Genomic DNA, 14,165 nt, shown 5'->3' on the forward strand with positions numbered 1-14,165 from the left:
GGCCACAGTGAGGAGTTAAATGCCACAGGTTATTTTCAGCCCATTAAAATCATTGATTTGATGACAGAAAATAGTTACCTGTGTATGTCTTGTTGGGCTCTCTGTAGAGATAAGACGGCTGAGTGAATTTCCTTCAGGTGATTCATTTCTTTCCCACACTGAGCACACAGGCTTTCAAACCCTGTGGCAAAGTATTGAAGGACAATTATGTTTTGCATCGCCATTCTAGTGGTAGTGATGAAACACAACACAGATTCACCGAGCAAGTGGCTGGCTGTAATTTAATTGTCTCAGCCAGGGGAACACTTTCAGGAAGAAACACAGGGAGAAGGAGACAGGGAACAGAATCTTCCACCCTGAAGACTCAAGCCACTGGAACGGGTCCTGTGACACTGGCTTGCAGCCCCTTCTCAGTCAGCTCTCAGGCAATTTTGGCAGCATGCTCCCCAGCTGAGGGGAGGACAACGAAGTGCTCGCACCTGCCCCTATCTCTGAAACATTCAAGGTCACTTCTAACAAAAGCAGAAAAAGAGAATGTTTCCTATCTGTTGACTGGAATGTCAGTGTATTTTTCCAACATGTTTGTGGCAGGAGCTGGGAAGCCCTTGTTGGCATGGATAGTGTAAGGCAGAAAGAGAGGCAGTACATACAGAGAACAGAAAAGCAGAACATTCTGTGTGTTTGCCTGTGGGCTGTTGGCCCATGGTATTAACTGGGCTGGGAAATGTTTCAGGGCTGGCTCAAGGAACAAGGTACAAAGGGAAGAGCATTAAAGCCTGACCCAGTGATACACAAATACTTGCCATCATCATCTGAGAGCTCCTGCACTGACTCTGGTGTTGAACAGCTGCTCTCTGTATTCTGGCTGTGGTTGGACGGCTGATCGCTGGTTTTGCGGCGCCGGCAGTCTTTGGCAGACCTCTGGATTAAACAGGGATCAAAAGAGTCTCAATTGCTGTCAAATTGAAGACTTGGGTGTTTGCTTTAAATAAAATAATTCGGGGTGCTGGGAAATACATGTGAGATTCAGAAGTCTGACTGCTTTCTCAGCAACTCCTAGTAGTTGGACTCCTGACAGCTACTTAAGGATATTACGCACTTGTCTGCCCTGCAGACAAGTATTTCCTCAAATGACAACATCCTTAAGATACCTATCCAAATATTCTTGTAGCTTTACCTGACACATACTAGTGATGAACCTTATAGTTCCTTTGCTGAGTTGTGTACCCACTCAATTACATACGTGAGAGAAGGGATGAAAAAAAAAAGAAAAAATTAGAATCAAATTTTCCAGGGAAGATTTTTCAGAAGGTGCATGAAGGATTTAAATATCACAGAAATTTTATGCCCCATTTCTCGATGCACTTCAGAAAGTTTCTCCCTACCTCTCAGATGGGTAAACCAAACACATTGATTCAAACTTCTCACTAGAGGGTCTGAAAAGCATTTACAAACCTCATCTTCCCCACTGCTTCAGAGACATTCAGATTCAGGTATTATAAAAGAAAAGTCTATGTACATAGTAAGATACAAGTTTTTCAGTGTAATATGGGTTATATTTAGCTAGTTCAGCATTTCAACGTTTACAAAGTGTGTTATCAATGACATATATCAATCCAAAGATTAAAGCAGTGAGATAAGAAAGTACCGTCTCTATTTAAAGGAAAGGATGGAGAGAGGTTTCTTGTCTTGTCTAAGAGAAACTAAGTGCTAAAGGCTGATGGCAAAAACTGAAATTGAAGTTGCAGGATCTCAATTCTACACTCCAAAACCTATGGGAAGTTTTCTGCTTTGGAAACACTTAACTGTGAAGTTCAGCTCAGTCATATTCAAAACCCACTAAAGGGCCATTTTCACTAATATTAGGTGGATGAAAAATGACAAAATGTATAGAATATGTCAACCAATAATTAAATGGAGTTAATGATGGTACAATATTGCAGGCCTACAGCCATAAGCTGTATTTACCCAAAAGAAACCTTCCAGCCTATGCTGTGCTTACATGAAAATGCTGTAGAAAAGGGCTGTGTATCTAAACAATCCTAAAGAACACTATATTCCCCGAAACAGGCTTTTTACCTTGTGCCGTGTAATTTGATTGTTTATGCACGTTGTTTTGTGGTTTGACGTCCTTGTAGATAAGTGTCTTTCCATTGTCTGAAGTATTCCATCCTTCTCAAATTGGGCAATGTCGTTCAAAGGATCCCAAGGTCTTAGACTTTTGAGACCAAATGAAAAAAATACCATCAGGGAAGCAAGAAGCCCACACCAGGTGTGTTAAGACCAATACACTAATTCTACATGCATCAGGGCAGGCCATCATCCCTGACAGTAACGGGAGCTTCCAGATACAGCGACAGGAGTAACAGATACTTCCCTCCATATTCACAGTTCCTTGCCATAAATGAGGGTGTTCAATCTCCAGAGGCTTCACCCTTCTTGGCAGGGAAGGAGAGCACAGTTTTTAACTCTGCTTGCACAGTGCAGAAGATCTCTGCTAAATGACTCCACACTTGATTGCATCAATAGGGATTTGCACCAATGGCAGAGTGGATTTTCCATTGCTAAGCCCCCATTTCCAGCTATTCCCAGTTAGCATCGGGAATATGTATTATAATGATGACATAGAGCTCAGAAAGGGCGAGCTCCAGACATAGTTTGGGAAATGGCAGGACCCCAGTTACAGGTCTGTAACCTTGCTTGCATCCCTGAGGACTCAAGCAGTGAGGTCTGCTCATAACTCCCAACCCCAGCACTCACTCCTCATATTTGTAGCGCCATTCGTTAGTTGCGGCATCCTGCTGGAAGAGCAGCGGCTTCCACTCTGTGCCGTTTTCCCTCCGCTCCCGGGCAGCATTCCTCTGCTCCTCCTCCAGCACAAATTTTTCCTGCGTTGCCTTGTGTTGATCGCCTTTGTTTATTGCACTGGTAACGTGCTGCCAAAGCCTAGAAATAAACGCGGAAGCAAGTTAAACCACCTCAAAACCAACGACGCATTTTGCCAGCTGGAACTTCAGAGCAGACACTTGTCTGGTCTATTGATACTCCAGAGCAATTGTAGCAGGCTTGCTCTGCCTCAGTTCTGGCTTGTAAATTAAAGAATGGCAACACTGAATGCTATATACAGTGACCTGCTGAAGTACAGGGGACTTTCCCTTACAAAACATCACCTACAATATTCATTAAATTCTTCAGTGTTGTCTGTGTGAGTTATGGGATAGTTATGCTCAATTCACTGAGATCAGAGGCCTCTTTAGAGGTGACTGATGGAGAACCTGTTCTCTTCCCTGTCCTTTCAGGCACTTCAGTTTAGGAGCCTTTGTGCTAATGTCAATTCCCCAAACAAAGGCTTTATATTTAAAGTTTAAAAGCACTGGAAAACAAATCTGTGTACATATCTTGCATGTTGTATTCCTGTATAGGATTAGCTACCAGATCTTCAGGCAGCCGATTCAATCTGCAAGCAATGGGCATGTCCTTGTGCTCAGGAACTGCGAGCACGAGCACAGGCTTTCACCCACACTTGTTTTCAGCTGCCAAAGGATACGTGATCCGTCATATGATGTCTCACTGAGCCTCTGCCCTGGGGAGAGGATCTGCCTTTTACGAGAGAAAAATCATTACTTTTTTTTTTTTTTTTTAACTATATCCGAGCTGTGATAGGCCTTTCCGCACTTCCTCCATCCAAAGCACTCTAATCTTCATTTCAGAGTGGAAATACTTCTGAGACTAGTAGCTAGCCCTCCCAACACATTACTGAGTGGTTAGACTATGCACAGGAGATCCAGCCTGTTCCAGTATTCCCAGCTCCACAAAACACTCATCTTCCATTTAGAAGATGAATACATCACTGCATTTAATTTGGAGCTTGCTGTGAAGCTCTTAATTTAAAAGGCATATTGATGCTTTCATTATATTTCTATCAGCATACATTAACAGACTTCCAAAAATGTAGCCTCTTAGATAATTACCGAAGGCAGAGAAACACTTTCCTTTCCTTTTTAACAAGTCACTCCCATTTTTCTGTATATGAATATTTTCTCTCAGAAACAAAGGAAGGAAATTCAATTCAAAGTCAGTGATGAGGGTGGGGGAGGAGTGGAAACAATGGCCTGAGAAAATACTGCGGCAGTGTAAAGTCCGTCCTCAGGAATGCAATGGTGTAAAGGGTGAGTCCTCTAATTCTAAGAACCTCAGAGGACCATGCACAAAACTATTTGACAAGGGCAAATTACTCCACCAGGAGCTCCACGTGTCAGGCAATGAGACCCTCCACAGTGAGCTGCATAGTGGTATGAGTTTCAGAGGGTCTCCCACGTTTGTGAAAATAGGTGATTTTCAAGTGATATCAGGTGGATTAAATGGTAATTTATTCATACGACTGTCAGCATAAGGCGGCTTGGTGGAATGTCTGCTAGGGATCTCTATTTTCCCTTTTGCCTCCTTCCCTTGGATGCATGTATCATTATTAATCTCTGATGTAGCAAAGAGAGTCAGCTCTGGCCATAACCTGGTAAACAGAGAACTGGAGATTCTTTGTCCACAAGACTGAGATTTCTTGTGTCCTTTAAAAGAATCTTCTTCTGAAGATTATCAGAGAAATGTATTGCTGTCTGCTCTGAAGAAATGGCAATTGCACAGCTCTAAGTTACAAATACAGACTTTATTGCCCATAAGGTTCACTGTTGTCTAGAACAAACTGTATGTTCATATGTTTTTATTTTCATGCAATCCCTTTTTTACCTATGAAAAGGGGAATGCAGCACCCCAGAGAGGTGGTCATGTAATGCAGAGCCAGGCAGCAAACTGCATGTGCTGGCTTGGGATGTTGGCTGGTACTGGCTGACCAAACCTGAGAAGGGGCAAGAGTAGTTGGTTTGAAGCCAGCAGCTCATAATGTTGCTCAACACATAATGTTCTTGCTCAACAACTGGTTTGGTGATGTATTAGTCATTCCTTCAATTTCCTAAGCTGTTTGCCAGGACTACATTTTTAGGTAACCTACATAACTCTAAAAAAACCTCACGTGGACTTCATTGGAGATCTTGGCTGAGATTAAGAAGCAGAGTTAAACATATGTTTAATTGCATTCCTTCATAAAATTCTGTTATGTGGTTCAAACTACTGCTTCTCTTGATTCCAGGACTTTCCACAATTCCTGCATCTAGTTTAAGATCCTGTGGTTGAAACAACTCTTCTTAACAAGATATCCAACCACAGATTGACACCTTGCCCTTCCATAAAGTGTTCCAGCAGTTACAGAGACTTTGTTCATGATTTTTGGAGTCCAGGCAGAGTTGTTATTTTAAGCAGATAAAATGTAGCCTCCATAATTTGTCAGCCCAGGTCCCTGGTTATTTCAGAGCTATACCTCATGAAAATACTCCAGAGCTAATAGCCTGGAAAAAAATAAGTAAATGGCTGGGTAACATGTGCAGACAAAGCAGGTCACTGCCTTTCCGGGACTGTGATGATGAATTGGAGCCTTCTGACCAGAGCCCTGCCCCCAGCAGAGAAGAGGCAGTGAGACATTCCCCAGGCTCCCCACCTCTCTGACTCAAAGTCCGTCTGCTCCTCAAACAGCACAATGTGGCGCTTCAGCCTCTGCCTTCGTACTTCACTGGTCGGGTTCCAGAACACTTCTGCATTCCCGCTTTTCAACTCATTTATATGCACTTCCCCATCCTGAGAAGCAAAATTAGGTGCAAATGTTAATGACAGTCAGAAACACACTTCCTGAAAGTTTCTAAAACAAATGAGGTGAGGCATTCCAGAAGCAGTGGCGGAATTAATCACAGAATAATTAGAAAGGGACCCGGTCCCTCCTATTAGTCTTGTCCCCAGACATGGGTGCTCACACAAGCCTTAAGATACTCTTCTTTCCCCACTGTTCCTCCCAGCTACCACCCAGCACATATAAACAAGATCCCTAGCTCCTTTTCCAATGTTTCTTCCATTCCTCAATGCTGAAATCTCACACAGAGCCCCCTGAAATACCATCCTCTCTGGAAAGGAGAGCTAAAGCTGAGATACTCTTTCACATTTTTCTTCTTTTCAGTTTAGCCAAATTTTTCTACTATTGCTCCTGAATTTCATTTAGCTCTTCAAAATGTCAGCAGTCTTCAATTCTTACTCCTTGCCAATTTACTTGGCAACCAACTACTAAGCAGCACTTCCCTGATCTGAGGCTGGCTAGACAATACTGCTGTGTCCCTGCTTAACTGATCTGCTTCCCAGCCTGGCTCACAGACACAGCAGTGCCACAGAGCCAGAGAGGGTAGTTTACAGAGAGGGTAGTTTACAGAGTGAACACTGACTGCGAGTGGAATGAATCAGATGGTTACAGCTGCTGAGCAGTATATTGGTGCCATTCAGCTGCCTGGACACGATGTATCAGGCAAACCTTATTTAAGTCATGGCTATTGGCTTTGCCTGTAGCTGCCTAATTTCTTTGTGTTCCATTGGCTGCATTTCCCCCCCTGCACTGTTTCCTGATGTATGGCTCAACGTCATCACATCTTCAGCTGTGAAATGCCTTCAACCTTGAGGGACTATCATCCCTCCTCAAGGTCTCCCTCAGGACTTCTTCTGCCATATCCTGAGATGCCAGTTCCAGGACTGATCTGAGGTTCCCAAGAGACCCCCAGCTGCAGAGAGGAGGAGGCAGGCAGGCATTATGAAGCATCACTGCATGCATCTTTAAGGGGCATACACAAAGCACTCAGCTGGTGCTGTGATCCTAGGACTGAGAAGCATTGGAATTTGCTTCCCTTCTTTATTCCGGATGGTTTTTCAGGTCCTGAGACAGAGACTTTACCTTTCAGATGCAAGGGTTTCTGTCAGGAACCTGGACAGTGTCAGAGAAAATCCAGGAGAGCAGGCCAATACTCTCAGCAGGGAGGGAGAAGAACAGGCACCATCCCTACCAGTGCACAGCAGCTCCTCTATTCACAGCACACAGCTGCAAACAGTGGCTCAGGGAGCCACCTTTTCAAAGCCATTTTAACTTCTTTTATACATCATTATAGTTTTGTGCACCACAACCAACCAGGATAAAGAACAAGGGAGGAATAAATAAACAGAAGGCTGGAAGCTGAGCAGCACACAACCACGTGGCTCTGCACTCCAGGGGAGCCCCTTGGTTATGTATTCTTGCTGATGGTGTTCGCAGGACCCTCCACAGACAAGGTACTCCCCAACCCAGCACAACTCACAATTACCAAGGCTCATCCTGCAGGAAAGGGAGCTCAGGATGGAAAAGTTTCCCAGGCACGGGGAGCAAATCACTTTGGATATGCCCAGAAAGGGCAAATATCCCAATTTCAAAATGGTCATTAGCTTTTAATGTAAAAAAGACAGATTGTCTGAGGGGACAAGTCCAGTACCAAAGGCTACACTGTGGTTAGGACCTTATTATAGAAAGGGCTTTATTCAGGCACATTTCACATGAACTATTTTTAATAAATCCTTTAGGATGAGACAAATCTTGTCTCAGAAGTGGCAATTTCTATGGACTGGAAAGGGAGCACAGGACACCTGTAACGATGATGTAGATGTCCAAATGTTGCTGAGAGAAGGAATACTTAGCCAATGTCCAGCCCAAACCCCAGTGCTCACTGTTTTTGCCTCAATTACCAGGAGTTTTGATTGAAACTAGACTATATCCTTCACCATGCAACTTTATTTTGTTGGATTTTGGCTTGAGGGTGACTTGTGTATACTAAGTGCACAAAGGTGCTAGGTGCTCTCATGACAGTTCTGAGCTGCCCATACAATAACCCTCACTGAATTTATGCCTCTGTCCTTCACCTCATGAACAGAGGAATAACTGTCTTCCATCATAAATAATGAATTTAAAACCCTGTGAATTCAAAACCCTGTGAAGTTCTTCCCTGATACTGACATAACTGAGGAAGTACTGAACACACCAAGACAAAAGGAAGCCTCATGATCTTCACAGTCAGTCACACCTGATACACACTGTATCACTTGGCATCAGTGCTTGACCTAAGCCTCAGACCCTAAATACAGAACCACTGGCTTTGATGGAAAGCCTCCTTACTGTTCCCAGCTTTGGCCCAGGTTCTGGGACTGCAAGTGTTACCCACACTGTAGGTGGATGGGACTACTGAAGTGTAAATGACCTTGAGAGGTACCTTGAGAGGTGTGGCCTGGAATGCTCTGCCCGGGACTGCACTGCCTGGGGCTGGCGGGAAGAAGCAGGACACGCTCGCCTGCACTCCCTGGGGCTGGCAGGAAAAGGCAGGACATGGCCCATTCCATCGCAGGGAGCCCACCAAGGGCTGCCATCCTCCCACGCACCCTGCTGCCACAAGCACTTAACCTGTCAGCAACTTCGATTATCATGTGTTACCCAGTGTCCATTGAGACTTGCTAACACTTCTTCTCCTGATTTGATCTTCCCAGAGATTTGATTAATGCTCGTGCTGCCACCGAAGAAGGGCTGTCAGGGGAGAATAGGAATAGAAAATTCAATCAGTCTGGTGAGAACTGGAAGGGAACCAAACACAGTGATGCAACAGGAGGGGGAAGGAAAGTGCAACCTGCTTGACTTCCACTATTTCTGGGGAAAGGCAGAATGAATTCTAAACTTGAATTTTTATGATCTCACATTGTGCCCTCTTCCTTTGTTTGCAACCCCAAAATCACTGTAGCTGCACGAAGGGAGATAAACCTTCAGGTGCATCAACAGTCAGCAGTACAAGGCCTCACTTTCATTGCAAATACACTTACTTTTTGTCAGCTAGACACTGGGATAAGTGTATGTGGGCAAGTCCTTCCCATTGTCCAGAATCACATTACAGTTTGCACTCTTATACTTGCAGCCTTGTCCAAAGAAAAGGAGCAGCGCTAATGCTGACTTTTCCTGCTTATGGGACAGCAACAGCAGTGTGGCAGTGCTGACGACTGCATCTGTGTCAATTTTCCAGTGAAGAAGCACTCCCCAGCAGCAAACAAAAAAAGAAAAAGAAAAAGGGTATTTCCAGAGTCAAGGAAAAGATTCTCAGAACAATGGAAAATTCCCCTCATCTCCTGTCTGCCAAACACAGGAAACAGCAGTGATAAGAGCGACCAGCTCTCCTATTCATACCATACAACATTTCTTCAGTCATTTTAGCAGCTACTTTCCAATAATATCTGTGCAGAGGAACTTGGTTTTTTTTTTTTAAATAACAATATAAAACCAAATTTCACACAACACCCATGGATAAAGAACTCTCAGAAGTATCTCAAGCATTTGCAATCCCGCAGAGAACTGGAACATATCCAAATTAATAGCAAAGTTACAGGGTTTACCTTTAACTTCTAACAATTCTACCAAAAAAGGTAGCTAAGAAATACTCAAAGCAGAGCATGTAATTAAGACACAGGGACCTTTCATCTTTAGATTAAGGGTATTGTTTTCAAGTTAAAAAGAAGGGTCTGCACTTTCAGCTCTGAAGTGTTTGTAGGTAGATGACACTGACCAAAGTCAGGGCAATATCCCATTGGCCTCAACACAGTACACCAGGCCTATGGGAAGAAAAGGCTTTAAAGACAAGTATGTGCAAATGTCAAGTAACTGCACAGGGAAACAGCTCCCTTTGTAAAGGGCAAATAAAGACAAATTATTATTGCCTTTGAAAAAAAAATGCAGTTTGCAAAAGACTCCCCTAACTCCAGTGATCTCTCACATTTACATTGGCTAAGGCTGCAACTCTGAAGTCCTGCAGTCTCTCAGTTCTCCTTTCATTTTTTTTCCCAGGCAAGAAATTGTTAGTTGGAGCACAAAAGAAACTTAAAAAGCAAGTTAACTGCCCAAGAAAAGTTACAGGTTATCACTTTCCTTCAAAAATTTTAACACATGTAGTAACAGGTATGCTCAAAAATACCTCCACTCTGCCTGCATACCATAAATCCGCATCATCAGGCTTTCTAGGGGAGGGACTGGATACATGAATGAGTCAGTGCGAGGCTTATCAGTGTGAAAACCACTCAGAATTATCTGCCTGAAAATGGGCTCTTACTCTGCCATCAAAGCAAGGTCCTGTAGCCTTGACCAACCCAAGGTATAGCTCAGTGTAACACATGCAAGGTCAGAGCACAGATGTGATGGCTACTGGAGAGATACACCAAAGATCCACATCTTAGCTTGCCTCAAAGTAGTTTGTACAGCTTGCTGTATTTTTCAAGCAGAAATAATTGTACCTGCCTGAGCAGAAATCACGCTGTCGGTGCCAAACTTTCAGAACGAAGTTTGGCCAGTGGCCAGCTGGCTGGCAGTGAACAAATCACGTGTAAAACTAAGGCTTCTTGGGTTCAAATCAAGTTGCATGAGGCAAAACTGACTGCAGGGTGATGCCTCCTCTCCAGGTAGGCCGTGCTGTGGTGCACACACAATAAATGCTGGTATAAAAATGATCTGGTGTGTATGGTCAAACCCTGCCTGGGGCACAGGGACAAGCATGAGACCCATTCAAAATGGGGGCAACAATGTCTCTTACCTTCAGCTTGAATTCCAGTTCTGCCCTGTGGTTAGTTTTCTCACAGTCAATGGTAACTTTCCCTCCAAGCTCCATTGTCATGGTACCATATAAAAGTCCTGAAAGGAAAAAAAGAGGCTTAAGAAAGGACCCAATGGAAGCAATCTGCTTTCTCAGGTCAACCTGGCTCTCACTTCACATGCTGTGAAATTCACTACTTGGCTTAAAGTTTTGAAAAGACAGAACTCGAAGTTTCTGGGAAATGTTTGTTTACTATAAGCATGAAGAATCCTCCTCAGTCTGTATTCCTGATTTATTACACCAGCTAGAAAATAGCTTGACTCACAAGTGCTGATAATGCACCTGTGGTAAACTGAAAGTGGGACAGGAAAAATAAAGAAGATTGTGCCCTGCAACTTTATTTATACCAGTGCTTAAACAGACCCAGTTGCTTCTCACAGGGTGGATGGGGCAGAGAGAAGCTGTAATGGGTTTCAGCAGAATCTGGGAAACTAGCAGTCATGTAGGGAGCTTCTTTTTATACATGTTTACCATTTGCTGTACAGGTCATTTGCAGAAAAAGAAAAACTGACAAGAAAAAGACTTATGCACTGGAGTGCATAAGTGTGATTTACAGAAGTTACTGTTTTCAGGTACTCAGCCCCTCCAGAAATATTAACTTTCAAGCCAAGGTGCCAAATTAAAAAAATATTCAAAAATCAAAATTGGATCCAGCTACTGATGCTATCACTGTGGTTGAAATGCCACCAACACAGCTTCCTGAGGAGAAATGCTTCCTGAGGAGGAGTGAATCAGCAGCCATTCCCCAGCCACAGTGCACGTTGGCTCGACAGAGCAAAGCCACACAGTAATAAGCATCAGCCTCACTGAGGCAGCTCATGCTCTGAGGAATACAATGATTAGAGTAACAAAGAAATTGCAAGAGAATTCAGGATTTTCCTTTATTCTCAAAAAGCTAGCAAATATATTAAAGGTATTTCAGTGTTAACATAAGAGAAACTTTTTATCCTCAGAATCTCAGAAATGTAGTCTTATTCTTTCCATCTCCACTTTATCTGCAGTGCATATACGCAGTATTTTTCTGTTTCTGTGCAGTGTTAACACTAATGCAGATGGGCCTAATTCCATCCTCAGCTCTGCACAGACAGAACAAAAAGGCTTCAGTGAGGATGACCAGTCTCCTGCTGAGTACTATGACTCATGTGTGGAGCAACTGCTCTCTGGATTTACCAGTCCCTGTGGTGTCGCTTATTTGAGAGGGGAGAGCCAGTGCAATGTTAGTCAGTAAGATGCCATTGTATTATTCTTTCTGTTTGCTTCCTATTTGAAGAGTCATAACTTACCTTTACAGTGGGCGTATGGCATAGTAATTATGTAGTCTTCCCCTCTGTTTAGAAACATGAGCTTTGCTTTCCCATCCAACAGTGCAGACAGTGAGTTACCTAGAATTTAAAGAACAAATACATACACATTAAAAAATGCATGTTATACTTGGTCCCTCATCCTACCAAAAAAAAACCATTTCCAGTTAAATATCAGTCACTAATGAAAGAAAAGATATGAAATGCTCATAATTCAAGACCCTGCAAATCATGCAATTGGAGGCAGGCAGTTCTAACAAACTGCTGTATGGCTCTCATTTGCTCTGGCAGTTAGCCCCTGTTGCAGAAAGAGAAGTAGATTAAACAGTGGGATCACTAGTGGGATGCAGAAAGCAGTTTTAATGCTTAGAAGTTTTTCAGGTCCTTCTGTTCTCACAACTTTTCTGATTGTGTATGATCCCAGATAACAAATAAAAACTGCCAGAAGGACAGCAAAGACTATTTACAAGTGTTGCAGCAAATACACCTAGCAGAAGATCATAATTAAGAGGCATTTGTCTAAACAAGAAAAACTATTTCAAACAGCGACACTGTTCCAGAGTCTGGAGTTGTGCTGTTACCATTGATATTAAACGATTCAAGGACATTTTGAATCTCTGGGGTTCAGCTCTCAGGGACCTGGGAGCTAGATAAAGGGTGTTATATTTATACAGACTTCTGCACTTGTCGGTTGGATGGTCAAATAGCTGTGAAGTGACTCATCCACGAGCACACGCAAAGTGGTCTGACAACTAACTGCCCATACATTCTTACAAACTTCTGCTTTCAGAAGAACAGGCTTTTAAAACTCTCGATCTTTCTGGAGTTTTTTGTGTGGTGTTTTTTTGTTTGTTTTGTTTTGTTTTTTTAATATCAGTGTGGTTTCGCACTGAAATGGTGGAAATGAGGAAAACCTATGAGAGCCAGGACAAGGAATGAGGCTATCCTGGCGCTAGATCTTATAAGCATTTCTTTGATCTTAACTCTCAACGAACTCAGGAGTGATTGAAAAACAAATGAAAACCAATGCTACAATGTTACCTGGGAGGTGCTTAGACTTAATGCCTTACCATAAAACTTGGACCTAGCTAGAATGCTGCCAGTGATGCAGAATCCATCCTTCCTATTGCTGACGTGAAAAGCTGACACTGGCGGATGATGGGAGACCTAGAACAAAAATAGGCAGAGGTCATTTAGAGCGCTCTGTACAGGCTAAGCAGAGCGGTGGGTGCACACACAGCCTCACAGGCTCCAGGGAAAGCACAAGACAGAGGCTGCAGGACTAAGCCCCATCTGCACCACTAACCTCCATGTCAAAGGAGGGAACATGATGCCTGTCCTCATTACATGTGAGAACATTATATATCTAAACTTTTCTCCCCCACCCTGCATTTTCTTGAGCCTGTACATGTGAGATCACTTTAGGCCAACAGGTAGACTGTCAGATTTTCAACAAAATAAATGAACAGTGCAGAACTTCTGGGCAGCATTCGTATAACCTCCATAAAATGGGTGCAGTGGCTAAAATAAAGATTTTAGCAAAGCAAAAATTATCTGATTAAATAGGAAAAAAAGTTCATGTGAAACAGGGAGTCTCTTTACCAAAGTCCACATGGTTCTCAGATCCCTTTATTAACACCGTAACTGTCCAAGTACATTTTCTCAGGCCAGTTTACTTTTGTCCTCTGCCCTTCATTTATTCACAAAGACATAGAGATAAACCCTCAATTTACTCCTATTAAATAATTACAGAAAGTTTAGAAATAAAAGACAGAAGGATTTGTGTGGTTTATGCCGCTTTTGACAGAGGTAAAACAACACACATTTTACTAATAGTAAGAAAGAGTAAGGAAACAGTAGGGCAGAATCCCATAGAAAATGTCTTTATTGAGGAAGCTGATATTATATATGGGAGTCCTGCTTTTATAGTCTTGAGTGCCTACCAAACCTCACAAACCTTCTGTAAATCTGAAAAGAAAAAAAGATCAGCGACCAGTTTACCCCATGTCCTGCTCTGGAACATTTACACAAAACTTCAAGTTCCTCTCCCAGGGTGAGATGTATTTCTATGCATGGAGGTGCAAACAGGTTGCTGTTTGCAACACCAGAGCATACAAGTAAAGCAACTTACCTGTTCTGCTATGTAAAATGTGTGACTATTCGTCTGAGGGTGAAACCAACAGCAGCGAAATGTCTCTCCCAGAATAGGGTTGTATGGCTTTTTTATTCCCTGAAAAACCAAGTAATCATAACCTGCTACAAATGAAGATTTGCAACACAACTCTACAGATGGCCACAA

The 14,165-nt window shown here is 42.9% G+C and overlaps 1 protein-coding gene across 4 annotated transcripts in view; it reads right to left on the reverse strand.

Annotated features, from left to right (window-relative positions):
* The window catches only part of OSBPL5 (oxysterol binding protein like 5), a 179,553-nt gene that overhangs the window by 2,283 nt on the left and 163,105 nt on the right, over positions 1-14,165 (reverse strand). For all 4 annotated transcript variants that reach the window (XM_050335369.1, XM_050335371.1, XM_050335370.1 and 1 more), the window contains exons 13-22: positions 13,998-14,096; positions 12,937-13,033; positions 11,849-11,947; positions 10,506-10,603; positions 8,375-8,464; positions 5,549-5,685; positions 2,761-2,946; positions 2,080-2,218; positions 804-921; positions 79-181 (exon numbers count right to left, since the gene is read on the reverse strand). In XM_050335369.1, coding sequence (XP_050191326.1) covers positions 79-181; positions 804-921; positions 2,080-2,218; positions 2,761-2,946; positions 5,549-5,685; positions 8,375-8,464; positions 10,506-10,603; positions 11,849-11,947; positions 12,937-13,033; positions 13,998-14,096 — 1,166 coding nt within the window. The remainder of the gene's footprint in view (positions 1-78; positions 182-803; positions 922-2,079; positions 2,219-2,760; positions 2,947-5,548; positions 5,686-8,374; positions 8,465-10,505; positions 10,604-11,848; positions 11,948-12,936; positions 13,034-13,997; positions 14,097-14,165) is intronic.

Source organism: Myiozetetes cayanensis, unplaced genomic scaffold, assembly GCF_022539395.1.
Source record: "Myiozetetes cayanensis isolate MyiCay16 unplaced genomic scaffold, myiCay2020 scf6-25, whole genome shotgun sequence".
In the NCBI taxonomy this organism is placed as follows: Eukaryota; Metazoa; Chordata; class Aves; order Passeriformes; family Tyrannidae; genus Myiozetetes; species Myiozetetes cayanensis.